Here is a 23,107-nt window from a genome sequence, read left to right as displayed (position 1 = left end):
ACCTGGAGCGGTTTTTGCGCTCTGAGGGGATTTTTGCGCCCCCCGCGCTTCCTCGGAGGGGAAATAAAAGGTGGAGACGGTGGCAAAAAACGCAAAAAAAACCCCAAAATCCCGCCCTGACCGAATATTTAAGTTATTTCCGCGCAGCACAAAGCAGAAGGACTTTTCCCCCAGGTGTGGTTTTTATGTTTAGGAGGGAATAAAAGCATCCCAAAGTTTTTTTTTTTTTTGTTTTTTTCCCCCAAATCCTAGCGTAGCCTGCCTCTTGTATAATAAAAACGGTGAAAAAAGCGACAAAAAAAAATATAAATATAAATAAAAGGGTTTGGTATCAGTGTCTGTGAATTCAGGGTTTGTGCAGGTCCAGGGAAAGCGACGCCATCCATAAAACAAAATAAAATATTTAATGGGAATAGAGGAAAAAACGGGGAGGGAGGAAAAAAAATAATAAAAAAGGGTTAAATAATAATAATAATAGAAAAATCAAAGTTTATGGGGTGATCTGAGGATGGGGAAAAAAAAGGAGAAAAAGGGAAAGAGTCCATTTCTCGTGGCTGTGGTATTTAAATATATCCTGTATGTGTTATCCTGTGCATGTATTTCCTTCACCGAGCCAAAATAAATTTCACAGAACCGTGGACGAGTGGGGTTCCTTAAAGTGTAAAAAAAAATGTAATATTTTTATTTTTTTGTTTAATTTTTTAATTTTTATTTTTTAAATTTTAAATTTTAAATTTTTAATTTTTTAATAATTTTTTAATTTTTTAATTTTTTAATTTATTTTTTTTTTTGGCGCGCCGGGTGGGGCTCGAACGACCCCGAAGCGCTTCTCCCCCACCTCCCCCAGCCCTATAAATATATATATTTATTTTTTAACCCAAGACTCATCCTTTTAAGGCTTCCAGGAGCCGGCTCGGGGGGGTGGAGAGAGGATTTTAATATAAAGCGCGAGCCCATAACGTTGATTTAAATATTATCCAGGTGACCACAATAAGTCAAGGTCATAAAACAGTAATGTCAGGACAGTCTCGGCGAGCGCTGGAGGTGGATTTTATGATCTGCAAATATAATGTGGCGCAGCAGTAAAAGATGCATTTAAAGGTGACGGTGCGGGAGGGAAGGGAGGCAGAGCCGGCGCGGCGACCTTGGGATGCGCAACTCCCTCCGCGGGGCTTCTCCTGATTTTTGGGGGGAGCTGCCGAGGGAACCGCACCTCCAGGAAAAATAAAAACCAGCGGGATTGGGGATGGCGGCGGCAAGGTAAGAGCGGAGCGTCGCTTCTCCGCCTGGCTTTCATTTTTTCAGCTTTTTTTTTTGCGTTTTTGGGTTTTTTTGGGGGTTTTTTCGGGTTTTTTTTTTGGTGTTTCCTGGGTTTTTTTGGGTTTTTTTTGGGGTTTTTTCGGGTTTTTTTTTTGGTGTTTCCTGGGTTTTTTTGGGTTTTTTTGGGGGTTTTTTTGGGTTTTTTTTGGGATTTTTTCCTGGGTTTCTTGCGGTTTTTTTTTTTTTTTTCATCCGGCGCGCTCGGGATTTCCGCGGATGGAATCTCGGATATTCCCGGTTTTCCCAGGCGGAGCTGCCTTTTCCTCCCAAATTCCCGGCGTGGGATCGGCTCGGGGGGCGGCGGAGCACCGGGAATTCCGGGGATTCTATGGAACACCGGGAATTCCAGGGATTCTGTGGAACACCGGGAATTTCGGGGGGATTCTGTGGAACACCGGGAATTCCAGGGATTCTGTGGAACACCGGGAATTCCAGGGGATTCTATGGAACACCGGGAATTCCGGGGGTGCTGCGGAACACCGGGAATTTCGGGATTTTTATGGAACACCGGGAATTCCGGGATTTTTATGGAACACCGGGAATTCCGGGGGGTTTCCATGGAACACCGGGAATCCCGGGAATGCTGCGGAGCCCGGCGCGGGTGCGGATCTCGCTTTCCCGAGGCTCCGGGCAGAGATTTTGGGTTGGATCCGCGGGGTTTGAGCCGGGAATTTCGGGACGCGGGAATCCCGAGCCTTAGAGCCGGCTTAGAGCTGGCTTAGAGCTGGCTTAGAGCTGGTTTAGAGCTGGTTTAAGTCTGGTTTTAGAGCTGGTCTTGGTCTGGTTTAGGTCTGGTTTTAGAGCTGGTTTTGGTCTGGTTTAGAGCTGGTTTAGGTCTGGTTTTAGAGCTGGTTTAAATCTGGTTTAGAGCTGGTTTAGGTCTGGTTTTAGAGCTGGTTTAAATCTGGTTTAGAGCTGGTTTAGGTCTGGTTTTAGAGCTGGTTTAAATCTGGTTTTAGGGCTGGTTTTGGTCTGGTTTAGAGCTGGTTTAGAGCTGGTTTGGAGCTGATTTTAGAGCTGGTTTTAGAGGTGGTTTGGACGTGGTTTAGAGCTGTTTTAGACCTGGTTTTAGAGGTGTTTTAGAGCTGTTCTTAGAGCTGGTTTTAGCGCTGATCCCCCCCAGACGCGGCACCGAGCCAGCGATTAAATCCCTTCCACGGCCACTCATCAAAAACCGCTCCGGAATTGGGAATTTTTTGGGATTTCCCTTTTCCCTTTTCCCTTTTCCAAACCTGCGAATCGGGGGCAGAGACGCGGGGAGGGGGGACCAGCAACAAAGGGGCGAATTCCCCTTTTTTTATCCCGAATTTTCCCCTTTTTCCCGCACCTTCCTCCCATCCCCGCCTCCCTCCCGGCTCCTCTCGCTGCCCGCGCTCCTTTTTTTCCCTTTTCCGCCGGCTCTGACAGAAATCCGTGGATTTCGCAGCTGATCTGTGGTTTAGGTAGTTTCATGTTGTTGGGATGGGCTTTTAGCTCGGCAACAAGAAACTGCCTTAATTACGTCAGTTCGTCTTCATCAAGGGCAGCACCCGCAGCTCCGCCGGGCGCCCTGAGAAAAAAAAAATAAATAAAAATAAAATAATAAAAAATAAAAATAATAAAATAAAAATAAAATAAAACGCCAAACTCCAAAATCCCGTCCCCAAAAAAATCCCCGTCCTGGCGGGGATCGACCTCAAACCTGCACCGACCCCCCCAGCGCGCCCCTCCCGGGGGTTTTTCCCTTTTTCTTTGATTTTTTCCCTTTTTCTTGGATTTTCTCCCTTTTCTTTGATTTTCCCCCATTTTCCTTTGATTTTTTCCCCTTTTTATTTCATTTTTTCCCCTTTTTATTTGATTTTTTCCCCTTTTCTTTGATTTTTCCCCATTTTTCTTTGATTTTTGCCCCTTTTCTTTGATTTTTCTCCCTTTTCCTTTGATTTTTTTTCCTTTTCCCTTTGATTTTTTTCGCCCTGTTCCTTTGATATTTTACCCTTTTTCTTTGACATTTTCCCCTTTTTCTTTGATATTTTACCCTTTTTCTTTGATATTTTGCCCTTTTTCTTTAATATTTTCCCCCCTTTTTTATTTAATTTTTTACCCCTTTTCTCTTTGATTTTTGGCCCCTTTTTAATTTTTTTTTGCCCCCCTTTTTATTTTATTTTTTTTTTGCCCAAATTTCCCCCCTTTTGTTGCTGGAATGGTGAGGACAAAGGCAGCGCCTTTTTTTGCGCTTTTCACCCCAAATTATCAGCGGCGATCGGCGGAGCCCCAGCGAGGGGCGACGCCTTTAAAAAGTAAAAAAAAATGTGAGAAAAAATGAAATTATTAATAATAAAACCCATAAAATATTAAAAATCCTCTCTTTCCCTCCCTCCCCGTGGAATTTTGAATTCCCAAATGTTTTAAAAATCCCAATTTTTCAGCCGGGAAGGCGATTTAGGGAATTTTTTGGGGGGTTGTGCTGGGAGCGCCCCTCGCGCCCCCTTTTTCCTGAGGATCCCCTAAAGAAAAACCCCAAAACCTCGCAGCGTTTCGGGGAGGTGAAAAAAGGGGGAAAAAAAAGCAGAATTTGGGGTCTTTCAGCTCCTCCTGCTGTCTCCAGCCGGGGATTGAATTTTAAATAATTTATATTTAAATTATAATATATTATATTTAAATTATTAATAATTTATATTTATTTTTCACAATTTAATCCGGATTTCCAGTGGAATTGGGAATTCCTCTGGGATAAAAACAGGAAAAAAACTCGGGAATTTGGGCTGGAGGAAAGCTGGAAATTTGAACAGATCCCACGAGCAGAGGGGAGGAAAAAATTGGGATTTTACCCCTTTTTCCCCCTAAAAACGCGCTGGGAAATTTGGGGAAGTTGCGCCGGCTTTGAATGCCCCAAAAAAGGGGGAAAAAGGGAAAATTGAGGAGCGAAAAGAAGCGAAAATGGCGGGGGAAGAGGGATCGGGAAAGCGCCGAGTGAATTTTGGGGCGGAAAATGGGGAATTTGGGGAGGTTTTGCTGCTGCGTGCGGTGGATTTGGAGATTCCCAAAATTCCCAAAATTCCCGAAATTCCCAAAATTCCCAAAATTCCCAAAATTCCCGATGGTGCCGGGACCGGGCTGAGGTTGGCGGGAACGGGCTGGGATTGAGCCCAAAACCGGGAATTTCGGGGATTTGGGCAGCTCCAGGCTCGGCAGGAATTGTGATTTTTGGTGCTGTGATTTTGGGGGGTTTTGCCCCGATTTTGGCAGATTTGAGGCGGCTGAGGCCGGAATTGATTTCGATTGCAAAAATCGCGATTTTCCCTCAAAATGGGGCTGGGGGTTGTGAGCCAAAGGAGAATAAAATGAATGAATGATTGAAAATCTGCTTTTTATGCTCTGTTTGCTGTTAAAAATGCTCGGTTTGAAGCGCGGGGAATGTCGCTGATTTTGCTGTTTTTGGGGGGATTTTCATCACTTCGGGGGCAAAAAACTGGACTTAAAAATCGCTGAAAGGGCGAAAGAAGCGGAAAAAGGAAAAAAAAAGGAAAAGAAGAGGAAAAAAACCGACCCCGCGCTGCTTTAAATTAATATTTCAACAGGGACAATGTTGATTACTGGTAGGTTTAACCATAATTATTTGATATTAGTGCTGTGATAATTGAATGATTTAAAGGATTCATTACATTTATGATGAGTTTCGCCTTCTCGGGATTAACAATCTGCAGATTTCTCCCCCTTTTTTTCTGTTCCTCCTTTCCAGCAGCGTGAAGCAGACAAACCAATTTCTATTCTCCGCATATTAAGATTGATTTTTATTTCCGAGCCACCCACGGAGAGAGGAATAAAATTAAAAATATAAAATTAAAAAAAAAATCCCCAAATAATAATAATAATAATAATAAAAAAATAAAGGAGTGGGATTTAAAATACGCTCAACCACGCCAAGCCCAGAAACGCCATAAAAAATGTTAAAATCTCCCCCACTGGTTTTTAATTATGAAATTGGAGCGGCGGGAGGGGGATTTATGGCTCCGCGATTTTCCTGGGATATTTTATGGAAAAGCGGGAGCGCTCGCAGGGACCCCACGGGTTTTAATTCCGATTTTCGCTTTCATTTCGGCTCCGTCCTCCGCCTTTATTCCGCTTTCCCGGGGTGAAAACCCGGCGCGATCTCCAGTTTGGGTTTTGTTTTTATTTCCTGGAGGGTTTTTTCTTTTCCTGGAACGCTCCCAGCAGGTGGAATCCCAAATCCTGGAGGTTCCTGTGTGGGCGAGCAGCGCCCTGGGCTGGATTTTCTCCTTTCTGCGAGAGAGAGGAGGGGAAAAAAAAATCAAAACCACCCAAAAAAACCGAGCCCGAAGCACGGGAAAAAGGAGCCGGGGAGAGGCGGGGAGATCCCGCCCGGAATTCCGAGGAATTTGGGGGAGCTGGGATTTGGTTTTGGGGATTGGATCCGTCCCGGCTCCTCCCTGGGGGGAAAAACCCCTCGAGGTCCTTTGGGAGAGAGGAGGAAAAGAGGGAAAAAAAGCTGGAAAAGGGCTGGAAAACACCGGGAATGGCCCAGGGAGGAGGGACCCGCTCGGGATGCGACAAATCCCTAAAAAATCACCCCAAAAAATGGAATTTCCACCGGGGCGGGGCTGATCTTGGGGGGCGCGGGAGCAGAGGCCGGAGCTGGGACCCGGCGCGGCTCTTTTGGGGTGATTTTGGTGCTTTTTGGGGTATTTTGAGCCTTTTGGGGTTATTTTGAGCCTTTTGGGGTTATTTTGAGCCTTTTGGGGTTATTTTGAGCCTTTTGGGGTTATTTTGAGCCTTTTGGGGGTCATTTTGGGGCTGTTTGCGGCGCTTCGGAGCTGTTTGGGATTATTTTGGGGCGATTTGGAGCTGTTTTGGGGTTATTTTGAGGCTGTTTTGGGGTTATTTTGAGGCTATTTGGGGTTATTTTGCTGCTGTTGGGGCGGTCCGGGGCTGTTCGGGTTTATTTTGGAGCTGTTCGGGGCTTTCGTGGTCATTTTTGAGATTTTTTGGGTTATTTTGGAGCTGTTTGGGGCTGTTTGGGGTTATTTTGGAGCTGTTTGGAGTGATTTTGGAGCTGTTTGGGTTATTTTGGGGCTGTTTGGGGTTATTTTGGAGCTGTTTGGGGTGATTTTGGAGCTGTTTGGGGTTATTTCGGAGCTGTTTTAGGTTTTTTTGGGGCCGTTTTGGGGTTGTTTTGTGTCCTTCGGGCGCTGCCCCGACAGCTCCGGGCCCGGGGGGCGCAGACAATGCGGTGGCGCAGACACAACTCTGATTATCAATGCTAATTACAGCCTGTCTGCCTCCCAGCTAATAAATGAATAAACGCGGCGGCGGAAAGGACGCAAAAATGTTTCTCCAGGCGCTGTTGGCCTCGCCTCTCTGGGTTCAGGCTTGTTCCCCGCTCATCTTTTCGTTTATTCGCCTTTTTTTTTATTTAATTCCGTTGTGTTTTGTCCTTGGGGTTGGCGGGGTTTGAGGTTTTATTTTATTATTATTTTTTAAAAAATGTTTATTTATATTTTCCCCCCCCCTCCTTGTCGTCCCCTCCCTTTCCCTCCTCCCGACCCGCCGCGCGCGTCGCGTTTGAATAAATTTTATTTAAAATAATAAAAAATAAAAAATTCAAACCCTCCCAGCGAAAATGGGGAGAAAAATTCGGATTTTTCCCTTTCGGGAGGTTGGCGGAGAACTGAAAAAAATTTTGGGGGGTTTTTTTTTGGGGGGGAAAAAGCAGAACGCGCTTAAAGAAAAGGTTGGGAGCTTTAATTGCGGCTCGGAATTTATTGCGCGGCCGCGGAGCTGCGGCGCTGGAGGAATTCACAGCCGAGGGGGGGAGAAGCGGCCGAGCAGGTAAAAAACTCCCGCAGCGGAATTTCCCCCGGCGGAAAAATAAAAAAAAAATTAAAAAAATTAAAAAAATGCGGAATTTCGGTACCTCCGAGCTGCTCCCGCCTCGTTTTCCAGCCGGGAAATCCCGTCCCGGGTTCCGTGGGATAAATTCCCATTTTTTTGTTGTTTTTTTGTTGTTTTGTTGTTGTTTTGGTTTGTTTTTTCCCGAAGGGTTTCGGAGGGGAAATCAGAGCGAGATCCGCGGATGGGCTGAAATTCAGATTTATTTTAATCCCAAAGCCCGCATTTCTTCACTCCGAGAGGCGATCCCGGGATAATCCCGGGAAATGTTCCGCAGCCTCTGGCTCCGTTCTGGGAGATTTTCCCCCTTTTTTGGGTTTTTTTTGAGGAAAGGAAGGGAGAAGGAGGAACAAAAGGGAGCGAGCGAGAACTTGGGCAGGAGGAGAGGAAAAAAGGGACACAAAGAGCGGCAGGAAAAGGGAATTTTATTCGGGATAAAGGTTGGAAAAGCGGCCCGGGGGCTCCTCCGGGCAGATTCGCCCTCCCCGAGCGGCTCCGCTGGGGCCGGAGGAGCCAAAATCCGAATTTCGGGGAAAATCCGACCTTGACTGTGGGGATTGAACGGCGCCGCGGAGATTTGGGAATTCGGGATTTGGGAATTTTGCTCCCCCCCGCTGTTCCCCCCTCCCCCGGGGCACCTCGGGGGTCCCGGGGGGTTTTGGGGACCCCGCTCGGGGTCTGGAGCCGCTCCGGGAAAAGGCGAAACTCCCCAAAATTCCCCAAATCCCGGGCGGCTCCTCCCGGCCGCCGCTTCCCGCAAAAAAAAACACAAAACCGGCAACAAAAAAATCCCCAAAACAACTAAAAAATAACCCAAAAAATCCCCCCAAAAGCAGCGTCAGCCCGAGCACGAGCGGGTTCATTCCTCTCTTTTCCCTCCTGCCCTTTTTCCCTTTCCTTTTGTTTCATTTAAATTTTTTTCCTTTTTGTTTTAAATGTAATTTTTTTCCCCTTTCGGGTTATTTTTTCGCCCCCGTTCCTCCCCATCAGGGCGGAATTTCTGGGAGCAAAAGCGAAAGATTCGGGAGCGAGGGGGACGAGCCCGGCTCGGGAGATTTTTGAGGCACCAAGGGCAGGATTTGAGCTCCAAAAAGGTGCCAGAAGTGGCCGAGAAAGGCTCAGACAAAGGCTCAGATTTCCTTTAACCGCCTCTCCCCTCTCCTTCCTATTTATTTTTATTTTTATTATTATTTTTATTATTTATTGTTATTATTTTATATTCGAATTTATGTTTTTTTTCCCCTCTCCCTTATCTCCGCCAGGAAATAATAAATCTCCAAAGCCGCGGGCTCGGCTCGCTCGGCGCTGCCGGAGTTTTCCTTTTTCCCTGGGATTCCAGGAGGGAAGGATCCGGGATCCGCCACTTTCACCCTCCATTCCCAGAAATCCTCCCCCCATCCCAAAAAAATCACCCCGGGAGCCGCGGGATCCCGGAATTCCAGCCGGGAAAAGGGAAAATTCCCGAATTCCAGCTGGGAAAAGGGAAAATTCCCGAATTCCAGCCGGGAAAAGAGAAAATTCCCGAATTCCAGCCGGGAAAAGGGAAAATTCCCGAATTCCAGCCTGGAAAAGGGAAAATTCCCGAATTCCAGCCGGGAAAAGGGAAAATTCCCGAATTCCAGCCGGGAAAAGGGAAAATTCCCGAATTCCCGGGGCTCGCTGCTCCCTCCCGGGCTTTTCCCTCCCCTCCAGAAATTATTTCAATTTAAACCTCGCCCCCTCCCACCGCAGCGTTTTCGCCTCCAAATTTTATAGGAATTTGATTCGGATTTTGCGGGGTTCCCGGGAATTTTATAAGGGTTTTATTGGGACTTTATTGGGATTTTATTGGGATTTTATTGGGATTTTATTGGGATTTTCTCGGGGGGGAGGGGGTAATTCCCACCGCGGGGAATTTTGCGGGGTTCCCCCGTGGCGCTGCGGGATTCGGGGATGGAAAATCTCCCCGAGCCTCGCTTTTAACCCCAAAGCCGCTTTTTATCCCCAAGCCGCCGCTTCCGAGCCCCAGAATCGCGGTTTTTGGCCCCAGCCCGGCGGGCGCAGGCTCCGAGGGGAGGATTTGAATTGGCTTGGAGGTGAAGCCGCTTTGTGCCTCCTCATCCTCGGCGTCCCCGCGCTCCCCTGGGCCGGATTTTAATTCAAAAAAAAATCAAAATTAAGGAGAAATGAATCCCTTCCCCGCCGGATGAGGGAGGGGGAGGATGAATCCCGGATTTTCCACGTGGAAATCCAAGGAATCGGCGCCTTTGTGTGACACCGGCTCCTCGCCGTGACCTCCCCGATCCCAGCCCGGGCTCCTCGCGCCGCTCCCGCTCCTCCCTCGGGGCTTTCCCGGCAAAATTCCCGGATTTTTCCATCCCCCCCCCGCTGGAAAATCCCGGCGGAGCCGCCGCTTCCTCAGGGTTCGCTCCCTCCTCTTCCTCCCGCCCCTCTCGCCCCTTTCCCGGCCGCTTTTGTGAGGATTCCTCCCCAAAATATTCCCCGAAAAACGGGAAAACCCGGGCGGGTTTCATCCTTCCTCCTCCTCCTCCTCTTCCTCCTCCTCCCCATCCCATTTCCTCCCCACCGGGAAGCGTTTGGAAAACCGGGATAAATGAAAGGATAGAGGGGATATTTTTATTTAATTTTATTTTTATTTTTTATTATTTTTGTTTTTATTTTTGGTTTATATTTATTTTTGGTTTTTGTTTCTATTTTTTATTTTTATTTATTTTTATTTTTCCTTTCTTTTCGGTTTTGTTTTTATTTTTATTGTTGGGTTTTGTTTTATTTTTATTTTCATTTTTATTTTTATCCCCCCGGCCAACACAAAAACCTCCGGCCAGAGGAGGCCGGGGATGAACGGAAAAATCGGGAAAGGCCAAGGAGGGACCGGGAGAGCCTCTGGAAAATTCCGCTTTTTAGGGACTCGCAGGAGCCTCAAAACGCAGCGAGGGAGAAATTCCGGGGAGGAGGAAAAGGATTTTTATTGGGGAGGGGGGAAAATCCGGATTTTCCCCGCAGAAATTCCCGATTTCCGCTGAAATTCCCGTTTTTCCCGGCGGCTCCGGGACATCCCTTCCTTTATTTTTATTTTTTAATTTTTATTTATTTGGGTTTTTCCGCGGGGTTTGCGCCGGGGGGGTTTGGGGAGGGTTCGGGGGGGATTTTCCTGCCGGTTCCGCTCCTTTTGGGCTCTTTTTCCTCATCCCCTCCTGGATCCTTCCCTGGATTTTCCTCTCCCGCTGCTCCGGGGTGGAAATGAGGGGAAATCGCGGGGTTTTGGGACCTTGGGGACCCCCCCTGGCCCCGCACTTTTCCCTCCCCTCCCCAAATTTCCCCAAATTTCCCTCCCAGCCCCGGGGGAATTGCAGAACGCAGAAAATTCTCTTTTTTCCCTTTTTTTGTATTTTTTTAGTAGGGTCCTGCCTTTAAAAAAAACCGCAGAGAAATAAATTTATTTTTTTAAAGAAAGATTTAATTTTATTTCAATTTTTTTGCTTCCAAAAATCCCGCCCCGAGTCCCGAGGCTGCGCTGGGCGGGAGCTCCTCACCTGCCGGGCTTTCCTTCCAAAACCAAGGTTATTCCCTCAAAACGCAGCCGGGGATTTTTCTGAACGCTCCCAAATCCTCCGCCCGTTCTGCCGCCAAAAAATAAAAAATTTTAAAAAAAACCCAAAAAACCCAAAAGTTTCCAGGCGTCACTAAAAAAATAAATAAATTAAAATATAAAAAAAAAAAAAAGAGGGGAAAAAAATGGAAAAAAGACGAAAATAGAAATAAATAGAAATAGAGATAAATAGAAATAGAAATAAATAGAAAGAGAAATAGAAATAAATAGAAATAAATAGAAAGAGAAATATAAATAAATAGGAATAAATGGAAATAGAAACCTGATGTGCCCATCACGCGTTGCTGCTTCCTCCGTTCCCCCCCAGAGCTGCAAACTCCGTCCTGCGCTTTTATTTAATGAACGACACATTTATGAACAATCAAATGATCCTCGTAAAAATTTTATTGAAGGACATAAAAAACATCCCCGGCTCCTCCTCGCCCAGCAGCCGCTGCCGGGAGAGCGCTCAGCTTCCCCTTTTTATATTTCTAATTTTTATTTATTTTATTTTATTTTATTTTTTAATAAAAGGGAGGTAGGGCGGAGCAGGGGGGTTATTATTGATTATTATTATTATTTTCTCCCCTCTCCTGGTTTTTTGTTGATTTTATTTTGTAAAGAAAGCCGCCCGGAATGATCCATAATTTGATTTTCTGGCTCCGTGCTCAGAGCAGGATCCCCGGAGCGGCCCCGGCGAGGACGCGGCGCTGCCAAAAGGCGACAAAAAAGCGGATTTTTCTCCCCATTTTCCTCTCCCAGCTCCTGTCGCCCCCTCCCCGCTCCCCTCCGGGCGGGGGTCCCACCTCCTGCAAACTCCCGAAATCCCGAAATCCGCTTTAATTCTGCCGGGGGAAGAGAGGACAGAGATGAATTGCGTGGAGAAATAGTTCCTGGGCCACCTTCCCCCGTCACCTTCCACCTTCCCCGGCCTCTCTCTTCCCTCGCAGCCTCGGGGAGAATCTCCCCCTCCCTCCCTCCCTCCCTCCCTCCCTCCCTCCCTCCTCCTCCTCCTCCTCCTCCTCCTCCTCCTCCTCCTCCTCCTCCTCCTCCTCCCCATCCCCGCCCCCGTTCCCATCCAGCCGCTTTTTTTTTTTTTTTATTCATTATTTTTTTTTATTTATTTAATTTTTTTTTTTTAAGGGAAAGCCGCGGCTGGCGTTATTAAATTACCGGGGGTGGGGGGGGAAAAATAAATAAATAAATTAAGGTGAAATTAAAGAAAAAAATAAAGGGAAAGAATAAATTAAAGGGGGAAAAAAAAGGGGAATTTAAGGGGGAAAATAAAGGGGAAACATTAAGGGGAAAAATGAAAAGGGAAAGAGAGGGGGAAAAATGAAGGGGAAAAATGAAGGGAGAACGTTAAGGGAAAAGATTAAGGGGAAAAGATTAAGGGGAAAAATGAAAAAATGAGAAGGGAAAGAAAAGGGGAAAAATAAAGCGGGAAAATAAAGGGGGAAAATAAAGGGGGGAAATAAAGGGGGGAAATAAAGGGGGAAAATAAAGGGGGGAAATAAAGGGGGGAAATAAAGGGGAAAAATAAAGGGAAAAATTAAGGGAAAAAAAAGAAGGGAAAAAAAAGGGAAGAAGAAAAAAAAAGGATGGGAGAGGAGGGGAGAGAGGAAAAAAAAAGGGAAAAAAAAAAAAGGAAGAAAAAGAAAAGGAAGAAAAAAAAAAAGGAAGAAAAAAAAAAGAAAAAAAAAAAAAAAAGGAAAAAAAAAAAAAAAAGCCCTGCGGATTGATCCGGGCGATATTTTTGGGTAAATACAATCACGTGAGGACGGGCAGCCAATGGCGCGGGGGGAAGGGCTGAAAAAATAATTACCTGCCCTGATTGTTCTATGAGCAGATAAAAAGTACACATAGACTTCATACAATAATCCCATGAATGTAAAAGAGGGGGCGAGCGAACCATGTCGGCTTCGGGCCCCATCAGCAGCTACTACGTGGACTCGCTGATCGGCCCCGACAACGAGGAGCTGCTGGCCCCGCGCTTCGGCCCCGGCTCCGCTCGCCCCGCCGGACTCGTCCCCGACTGCTCCGAGTTCCCCTCGTGCAGTTTCGCCCCCAAACCCGCCGTGTTCGGCACCTCCTGGGCGCCCGTGCCCTCGCAGCCCCCGGTGGGCTTCCCGCACCCGCACCCCGCGGGGCCCTACGGGCAGGCGGCCGAGCCCAGGTACGTGCGGACCTGGCTGGAGCCGCTGGCCGGGGCCGCCGTCTCCTTCCCGGCCTTCGGGGCTCGGCCCTTCGGCCTCAAGGCGGACCTGGGCCCGCGGGGCCGCGGCGAGTGCGGGGACGGGCGCGGCTTCCCGGACTTGGTGTACGCGGCTCCCGGGGAGCTGCGGGAGCGGGCGGCGCTGAGCATCGCGTCCTCCCCCGAGTGCGAGGCCGTCGCCGCCGGCAAACACAAAGAAGAAAAGCACGAATTAGACCCCAGTAAGTGCGAGTCATTCTTCTTTACGACCGCGGAAGGCATTGCGGCTTCCAGGACCCCACTCAATAAAATGGAATTACCTTAGGGAGGCAGAGAGAGGGATGGAGCGCGACCCTAAAACTCCAGAGGCGCAGGAAGGTTCTGGGGGCTTTCGGCGAGTCGGAAACTCCAGAGGAGGAGGAAGGTTCTGGGGGTTTTTTTTCGGCGAGCCCACTTTCTTTCCAACTCTTTGATCCCTTTTTATTTTTTATTTTTTTTTAATTTTTGCTGTTTTTTAAGGTTTTTCTGTGGGTTTTTTCGTGGGTTTTTTTTTTCCCTTTTTAAATCCACCTTTTATTCTTTGTTTTTTTTCCTTTTTTTGCTTTATTTTTATTTTTTTTTTTTTAATAACATTTTTTGTTCCGCTCAGGGGGCTGCTCTGATCCCCCCCATTCCGCCGGGAATTAAACCAATAATAATAATAATAACCAATAATAATAATAATAATAATAATAAATAAATAATATCAATAATAAATAATTCCAGGGGAAGAGCGTGCGCGCCAGGGCGAGAGGAAAAAAAAACAAACCCAAAAAACCTCTTTGGCTCCCAAAAAATTCCCACTTTCCAGGAACGAGGAAGAGTTCGGGGCCGCCAGCGTCAGGATGTGGGGGTGGATTTGGGGTGGTTTTATTATTATTATTATTATTACTATTATTCTAATCATTATTATTTTTCCAGGGGAAGGGAACATCTCAGGGGCGCTCCTTTATCCCCTGGAAAAATCAATAAAAACTCCGCTTATTCCCAAATTATTCTTTCCTCCCCTCCACACCCGAAAAATCCCCGAAAAATCCCAATTCCTGCTCCACGTGGGAATGAGGGGAAAGGTGGGAGGGGGCAGCGAGAATGGGGACAAAAATCGGGATTTTAGAGCAGCTGAGAGGGGAACTTTAAAACAGCCCCAAAAAAACCCAAAAAAGCACCCAAAAAGCCCCAAAAAGCCCCAAAAGCCCCAAAAAGCCCCAAAAAGCGCAGCTGGGAGGGAGCGGAGCCCGGGCCGGGGCTCGGAGGAGCCGAAACGGCCCCAAATGAACCCAAAAACCTCCGGGAGCCCCGGGCCCGATTTTGGGGCCGATTCGGGGGAATTTGGGGCGATTTGGGGCCGATTCGGGGGAATTTGGGGCGATTTGGGGCCGATTCGGGGGAATTTGGGGCGATTTGGGGCAGTTTTGGGGAGATTTGGGGTCGTTTTGGGGCGATTTGGGGCAGTTTCGGGGAGATTTGGGGCCGATTCTGGAGGGATTTGGGGCCGTTTTGGGGCGATTTGGGGCAATTTCCGAGAGATTTGGGGTGGTTTTGGGGCCGTTTTGGGGGGATTTGGGGCCGTTTTGGGGCCGTTTTGGGGGATTTGGGGCCGTTTTGGGGGATTTGGGGTCGTTTTGGGGGATTTGGGGCAGTTTCGGAGAGTTTTGGGGCCGTTTTGGGGCCGTTTTGGGGGGATTTGGGGCCGGCAGCCCCCGCTCCCCCCCGGCCGTGCCCTCCGGGCCGCTGCCAACCCGCGAGAGGAAATTTGGGGTGCGAAACCTCCCCGAGCTGCCAAAACCACCCCAAAAACCTCCCGGGCTTGGGGGGAAAAGCCGCGCTGTGAAAATCCCTCCTAAAAAAACCCCAAAAAACCTTAAAAAAACCCATAAAAAAACCCCAAAAACCCTAAAAAAAACCCTTAAAAACCCTAAAAAAACCCCAAAAATGGGATTTTTGCGTCATCCCGGAGATATTAAAAAAGCCAAGGCGGGTCCGGGAGAGCTTCTGGGGAAAGTCTTGGCGAGCTGAGGTTGTAAAAAGAGTTTATGGGCCTATGAAATGGTGGGAATTTTGACTTTTTATGACTGCGTTCCTCGATTACCGCCAGCAGCAGCAGCAGCAGCAGCAGCAGCAGCCATGTGGATTATTATTATTATTAATTATTATTATTATTATTATTTTAAACCCAGCGCGCCGCTTTTATTTCCCTTTTTTCATTATTTTATATATATATATATATATTTATTTATTTTTAATTTTTTTTTTTAACCGAAAGTTTATTTTTTGTTTGTTTGTTTGTTTGGGATTTTATTTTTTTATTATTATTTTTTTTGGTTATTTTTTAAAACGTGAGAACGGCAGCGAAAATAGAAAAAGAAAGTGACCCCCTCCAAAATAAACAGATTAAACCCTTGTGAAGGTCACTTAAAATATTTAGGTAAGAGCTGCTAATTAAACAGGTTCTGGCTTTAGGGCGTGGAAAGGGGGGGGGAGGGAAAAATTAATTAAAAAAAAATTTAAAAAAAAAATGAAAAAAGCGCCCGATTTTGTACATTGATTTTTTTCCCCCCTAAAAAAAAAAAAAAAATTAAAAATATGAAAAAATTCTAAAATATTCCCCCCCTAAAAATTAATTTTATTTATTTATTTTTTAAAAAATTTATATATATATATATATAAAAAAAAATCTTCTTTCTCAGACAACCCCGTGGCAAATTGGATTCACGCGCGCTCCACGAGGAAGAAACGCTGCCCTTACACAAAATATCAGACCCTGGAACTGGAAAAAGAGTTTTTATTCAATATGTACCTCACGCGGGACCGGAGGTACGAAGTGGCGCGGGTGCTGAACCTCACGGAACGCCAGGTCAAAATCTGGTTTCAGAACAGGCGAATGAAAATGAAGAAAATGAATAAAGAGAAAAGCGATAAGGAGCAGCAATAATAATTTAATCATAATTAAAAAAAAAAAAGGGTTTGGAAGAGAGGAAAAAAAAAAGAAAAAAAGCGGAAAGGGAGAAAAAAAAAAAAGCGGAAAAAAAGAAGGGGAAAAAAAAGGAAAATAATAATAATAATTAATAATTAATAATAATAAAAGAGGGGTGAAATGTTTCTGGCTTGGATGGATGTTTAGCGGTAGAGGTTTGGGGGCTCGAGGCTTTTCCAAAATGAGGCTAAAAACGGCAAAAAGAGAGAAAAAAAAAGGAAAAAAAATTAATCAAAGATGCCCGGGGGGGGTTCGGTTTTCTCTTCCTTTCTTCCGCCTCGCAAAAGCGGCACGAGAAGTACTTGAATTTTTATTTTGATGTTTTTTATTATTATTATATTTTATTTCCTAAATTAAAGCTGAATCCAGTATTTTGAATTTTTTTTTTTTTCTTTTTACCGAATTTTTGGGGTTTTTTTTTTGGGAGGGGGAGGGAAGGAATCCCGCGAGGGAATATTTTGTACAAAAACCAAAAAAATACAAAAATAAAGGGGGAAAAAAAGGGAAAAATGAGGGAAAAGGGGGAAAAAAAAAAGGGCTGGAGGGGATGGTGGCTCCCGATGTTGTCACGGTGTTGAACGTTTCTGCTGTACCGATTTTTGTGTATTTTATCCTCGTCTCACAGCCCTTCTGTAATATTTGTTCTGTCGCCTATTGTAGAGCAGCTCTCTGTAAATATTCATTTAAAAAACAAAAAAAACCCAAAACCCACCCGAAACCAACAAAAAAACGGCAAAAAAAGCAAAAAAAAACCGGCCTTGGAGGTGTTTTTTTCTTTAAAAGCAGCCCCGGGGCTCGGCCCGAGCATCCCCAGAGGGGTTTTTTTTTATAATATATAATTTATTTAATTTTTTATTATTATTTCTTTTTTTTCCGGTGCATTTTCCCTGCCCCGAAAGGTAAAAAAAAAAAAAATCGCTGAGGTAAGGGATCCGCGCGCCATCAATCGCGAGATCGCGATAATTAATTGCGTTAATTTATGGCCGCGGGCCGGCCGAGGATGTGCTGGGGAGGAAAAAAAAAAAAACAAAACAGGGAAAAAGGGAAAAAAAAAAAAACCTGGGAATGAATGGAGGAGCTCTGGAAGCGGCGGATCCCGAGCTGGAAATGAAAGGGGGAAAATTAATTAAAAAATCGAATTAAATACCCGGCGTGACTGAGAGGAGAGGGGGGAGGGGGGAAAATGGAGAAATGGCGAATTTTTGGGGCGGAAAGGGCAAAAAATCCCAGCGGAGCCGCGAGGTCCCCGCCTGGGTTTGGGGGTTTTTGATCCGGGGGGGGGAAATAATTTTAAAATAAAACCCAAAAATTTGGGGGGAGGATGAGGAAAAGTGAAAATTCCGGGGGAGGAAAATCCGCGACCTTTCCTCCCTTCCCGGGATGCGGAGAGAGGCAGGAAAAATGAGGAGAAACCAGGAAAAATCAGAAAAAAAACCAGGAAAAAACCAGAAAAATAACAGGAAAATCAGAAAAAAAACCCAGGAAAAATCAGAAAAAAACCAGGAAAAAAACAGAAAAAAACCAGGAAAAATCAGAAAAAACCCAGGAAAAATCAGGAAAAAAACCAGGAAAAGGCAGGAAAAGGCAGGGAAAGGCAGGGAAAAGGAGCAGCGAGCGCAGTTTAATCAGAAAAATCCCTTTCGGAGGTGCCTTTCTTTAATTAAAAAGGGTCGGGATGGCGCTAATCAGGAGCAGACCCCGCGGGCGGGACGCGCTCGTCGCCCTCGTTCCGCTTTTCCCCCAAATCCCTCCCCTGATTCCCAAAAAAATAAATCTGGAAGCGATTATTCCTGCTGATCCCATAAAATATCGCTCTCCAGTATTTCTCTGCTTCTGATGCCGGGGTTTTTTTTTTGGGGTTTTTCTTTTGATTTTCCCTTTTCCCGGGGTTTTGGCACCGAGGGGGGGGACAGGAGAGGCACAAAAATCTCATTTTTCCCTCCCGATTTTGCGCCAGAGGAGGAAAAAACCCCACAAAAATCCCCTCGCGAAACTCTCGGGGTGGAAAATATTATTTTTAATTTTTTAATATATTTTTTTTTAACCCTAGCGGAAGATTTATGGCCGAAAAAATAAATAAAACCAGGAGAAAAAATAAATAGGTTGAGGGAGGGGGGGGGAACTCCTACCAAAAGGCGATTTTTATTTTTACCAAATTGCCATGGTTGTTGTTAATATTTTTTTCCGCCCTCCGCCCGGAATAAAGAATAAAACCGCCGCCCTCCCCGCCCGTTTTAGCGTCATTAATTAATCTCATTAATTAATTAAAAGGGGAAATGGAAGGCCGCGACCCGCGGGGAGCTCGGCCCGGCCCCGATCCCATTCCCGGCTCTGTTCCCTGTCCCTGTCCCTGTCCCTGTCCCTGTCCCTGTCCCCTCCTGTCCCCTCCTGTCCCCTCCTGTCCCCTCCTGTCCCCTCCTGTCCCCATCCCAGCCTTTGTTCCCATTTCCTCTGTCCCCATCCCAAATTTTGTCCGGATCCCCATCCCTGTCCCCATCCCTGTCCCCATTTCCTTTGTCCCCTCCTGTCCCCATCCCGATCTTTGTCCCCGTTTTCCCCGTCCCCATTCCCATCCTCATTTCCATCCCTGTCCCCTCCTGTCCCCTCCTGTCCCCATCCCAATCCCTGTCCCCATTTCCTTTGTTCCCATTTTCCCCATCCCGACCTTTGTCCCCATTTTCCCCGTCCCCATCCCGATCCCTGTCCCCGTTTTCCCTGTCCCTGTCCCCATTTCCATCCTGTCCCCATTTCCACCCTGTCCCCATCCTGTCCCCATCCCTGTCCCCTCCTGTCCCCGTCCCGATCTTTGTCCCCATTTCCTTTGTCCCCATTTTCCCTCTCCCCATTCCCATCCCCATCCCGATCTTTGTCCCCATTTCCCGGTCCCTGTCCCCTCCTGTCCCCTCCTGTCCCCCCCTGTCCCCTCCTGTCCCCCCCTGTCCCCCCCTGTCCCCCCCTGTCCCCTCCTGTCCCCTCCCCGGTCACTTTTAGGGTCCCTTTGTCCGTCCGGGGCTTTTCCCTTTTCTGGGGTCGCGCTCTTGGTCACGGGCACGGCCCGAGCGCGACCCCCGAGCGCGTCCCCGCGACCCCCGAGCGCGTCCCCGGGACCCCCGGGACCCCCGAGCGCGTCCCTGCGACCCCCGAGCGCGTCCCCGGGACCCCCGAGCGCATCCCCGGGACCCCCGAGCGCGTCCCCGCCACCCCCGAGCGCGTCCCCGCCACCCCCGCCCCCAAACCCCCCCTGGGCTCTGCATTTCTGCTCCCCAAAAACCCCCAAAATAACCCCAAAACACCCTCCAAAACCTCCAAAATAACCCCAAAATAACCCCAAAATAACCCCAAAATAACCCAAAGAAACCCCCCCAAAAAAAACCCCAAAAAACCCCAAAACACCTCCCAAAACCCCCCCAAAAAACACCACAAAACCCCCATAAAAAAAAACCCCAAAACCCCCAAACAAAACCCCAAATAACCCCCCCAAAAAACCCCAAAAACCACAAAACCCCCCCAAACAAAACCCCCCAAAAAACCTCAAAACCCCCCCAAACAAAACCCCCCAAAAAAACCTCAAAATACCCCCAAAACACCCCAAAAAAATCCCAAAAAACCCCCAAAACACCCCAAAAAAAAACCCCAAAAACCCCCCAAAAAAACCCCAACCCGACCCCAAACCCGCAGCTGGCTCAGCGAGGGGAGGGAATAAATAATAATAAATAATAATAAATAATAATAAATAATAATAAATAATAAATACTAATAAATACTAATAAATACTAATATTAATAATATATCAATAAAAATAATGAAATCTTGAATTTGCGGCGCTCGGGGCTCCCCGGCTGCCCCAAAAAGCGGCGATTTGGGGTTTTTTTTTCCCTTTCTCCGCTGCCATCTGGCGCGTCCCGCTGCAGCCTTTGTGTGATGTCGGGATATTCCCGGGAAAAGCCGCGGGAATCGCGACTCTCCCGGGCCCCAAAAACGCCAAATTTATAAAAATTAAGAATTAAAAAAAAAAAATCCCAGCGTTTGTCCCCGAGCGCGAGGTGAGATCTGGGAATTTCGGAGGGGGGAAAATCCAGGGAAAACTGAGGAAAAAATTCAAAATATCCAAAGGGGTTTTTCCCGCAAAATAATGATAAATACAAAGCGGTTTTGGGGCTGTTTTGGTTGGTTTTGGGGTGATTTTTGGGGTGATTTTTGGGTGGTTTTGGGGCGGTTTTTGGGTGGTTTTGGGGCGGTTTTGGGGCGGTTTGGGGTGGGCTGGATTTGTATTTTTTCCCCGTAAAAAACCGAGAAATTCAAAGCGTTTCGAGGTGGGCCGGAGTCCTTTTTCTTTTTTTTTTTCCCCGTCAAAAAATGATGAACACGAAGCGTTTTGGGGTGGTTTTGGGGTGGGCTGGAGTTATTTATTTTTTCCGTGAAAAAAGAGATAAATATGGAGCGTTTCGAGCAGCGCCGGACTCCTTGTTTTCACCCGAAAAAAAAAAACCAAGATAAACATAAATCTTTTTTTCCGGCCTGGTTTTGGGGTGGGTCGGAGGCGCCTTGTTTGGTATTTCATTTTATTTTTATTTTATTTTGGTTTTTTTTAATTAATTTTATTTCATTTTTTATTTTATTTTTATTTTGTTTTGTGTTGCTTTATTTTATTTTATTTTAATTTCATTTAATTTCATTTTATTTCATTTTATTCCAGTTAATTTTATTTGATTTTACTTTATTGCATTTCATGTAATTTTATTTCATTTCATTTTAATTCATTCATTTTATTTCATTTCATTCCACCTCGCTTCATTTATTTTTTTTTTTTCACTCTCTTTGTGAAGGACACGGAACCCCAAATAAAACAAAACAAAGCAAAAAAACCCCCAAAAAACCCCAAAAACCCCCAAAAAACAGAAAGAAAACCCAAAAAAATTAAAAAAAAAAATCTCCCCCAACCCCCCCCAAAAAACCGAAAAAAACCCCCAAAAATCCAGCAAAAAAATAAAAAAATCCCCCAAAAAAACCTCAAAACCCCCAAAAAATCCGCAAAAAAACCCCAAAAAACCGCAAAAAAACCCCAAAAAATCCGCAAAAACCCCAACAAAACCGCAAAAAACCCCCAAAAAAACCGCAAAAAACCCCAAAAAATCCGCAAAAAACCCCAAAATATCCGCAAAAAACCCCCAAAAAAATCCGCAAAAAAACCCCCAAAAATCCTCAAAAAAACCCCCAAAACCCGCAAAAAAACCCCTAAAAAACCCGCAAAAAACCCCCAAAAATCCGCAAAAAAACCCCAAAAAATCCTCAAAAAAACCCAAAAAAAATCCGAAAAAAACACCCCCAAAAAACCCAAAAAAAACCCAAAAAAAAAAAGGCGGCAGCTGGCCAGAGGTGCATTTCCGCAGCCCCCAGAAAAATGCGATTTTTACAGCTCTGTTTGTGTCCCTGCAATGCGCGGCTGAATAGGGGGAACAAAACCCGGCCGGCCGTGGCTAGACGTCTGGCCTTAATTGCTTTATGGGGTAAATAAGGTGCGCGCTCGGCCCTTTGAAAAGAGAATTTTGGAATGTTTTGTCTACGCGCCGCCAGCCGCTGAACCCCCCTGGGGGCCGCGGGGGGGAAAAAAACGGGGGGGAAAAATTAAAAATAAAGGGAATTTTCCAGCTGGAGGTGGAGGGGGAAAATGGGGGGGGATAGGGGGGGATAAAAGGGGGGAAATGGGGGGAAAAAGGGGAAAAAAAGGGGAAAATGAAGCGGGGGAATAGGGGAGAAAAGGGGGCTGGAGGGGGAAAATAAAGGGAGAAAAAGAAGGGGAGAATAAGGGAGAAAAGGGAAAATAAGGGGGGGAAAAAAAGGGAGAAAAGGGGGAAAATAGAGGATAAAAAAGGGAAAAAAGGGGAAAATAGAGGAGGAAAAAGGGGAGAAAAGGGGGCCTGGAGGGGAAAAAAAACGGGGAAAAATAGAGGAGAAAAGGGGGAAAAAAGGTGAAAAAATTGAGGTGAAAAGGGGAGAGAAATAAGGGAGAAAAGGGGAGAGAAATAGGGGAGAAAAGGGGGGTTGGAGGGGGAAAAAAAAAGGAGAAAAAAGGGGAAAAATTGGGAAAAAAAGGGGAGAAAGCGGGGGATAAAAGGGAAAAAAGGAATAGGAGGGGAAAAGGGAAATGAGGAGAAAAAGGGGAAAATAAAAGAGGGGGGGAAACGCGAAATGGGGAGGGGGGAAAACACCCAAAAATGGGGATTTAAAGGAAAATCGTGCGCGGGGGGGGCGCGGATCCAGCGCGGCCGCGGAGCCTCCCCAGGACCCCCCAAATCCTCCCTAAATCCCCCCCAAATCCCCCCCAGATCCCCCCAGGACCCCCAAATCCCCCCCAAATCCCACCCAGGATTCCCCAAAATCCCACCCAGGAACCCCCAGGACCCCCCAAATCCCCCCAAATCCCCCCCAAATCCCCCCCAGGGCTCCCCAGGATCCCTCAAATCCCCCCAACCCCCCCCCCGGACCCCCCAAATCCCCCCCAAATCCCCCAGGACCCCCCAACCCCCCCCAGGACCCCCAACCCCTCCAGGACCCCCCAAATCCTCCTCAGGACCCCCCAAATCCTCCCCAGGACCCTCCAAACCCCCCCAACCCCCCCCCCCGGACCCCCCAAATCCCCCCCAAATCCTCCCCTGGACCCCCCAACCCCTCTCAGGACCCCCCAAATCCCCCCAAATCCTCCCCTGGACCCCCCAACCCCCCCCAGGACCCCCCAAATCCCCCCAAATCCTCCCCTGGACCCCCCAACCCCCCCCAGGACCCCCCAAATCCCCCCCAAATCCGGCGGCGCTGCGCGGTTGCGGCCGCGAGGTGGCGCTGTCGGCCCAGGGTTGGCTCAGGGGCCCCTCCCCCCCTCCCCTCCCCTCCCCCCCCCCCCCAAATTCCGCACCCGCGGAGCGACCCCGCGACCCCCGGGCCGGCCCCGAGAAACCCCAAAAATCCCTTTTTTTGGGTCCTTTCATCCACCCTTAAACCGACTTTTATCTATTTTTAAAATATATTTATATCTCTTTATCTATATAAAAAAATTTCAATTTTTTTCCTTTAAATTTTAACCCAACCGTTCTTAATTTCTTTCAATAAA

At 46.9% G+C, this 23,107-nt stretch overlaps 1 protein-coding gene across 2 annotated transcripts; it reads left to right on the top strand.

The window, feature by feature from the left end:
• The first annotated feature begins 1,139 nt into the window (after positions 1-1,139).
• On the top strand, positions 1,140-15,960 carry HOXC9 (homeobox C9). 2 transcript variants are annotated; one of them, XM_058861165.1, is made up of 3 exons: positions 1,140-1,260; positions 12,645-13,231; positions 15,716-15,960. In XM_058861165.1, the coding sequence occupies exons 2-3, from the start codon at positions 12,709-12,711 to the stop codon at positions 15,958-15,960; spliced, it is 768 nt and encodes a 255-aa protein (XP_058717148.1). In that variant the 5' UTR covers positions 1,140-1,260; positions 12,645-12,708. The 2 variants fall into 2 exon arrangements, with proteins under 2 accessions (XP_058717148.1, XP_058717147.1); XM_058861164.1 differs by lacking the exon at positions 1,140-1,260 and having other exon boundaries at positions 12,490-13,231.
• Positions 15,961-23,107: the final 7,147 nt, after the last annotated feature.

Source organism: Poecile atricapillus, chromosome 35, assembly GCF_030490865.1.
Source record: "Poecile atricapillus isolate bPoeAtr1 chromosome 35, bPoeAtr1.hap1, whole genome shotgun sequence".
In the NCBI taxonomy this organism is placed as follows: domain Eukaryota; kingdom Metazoa; phylum Chordata; class Aves; order Passeriformes; family Paridae; genus Poecile; species Poecile atricapillus.
This window is presented reverse-complemented; position numbering and strand designations above follow the sequence as displayed.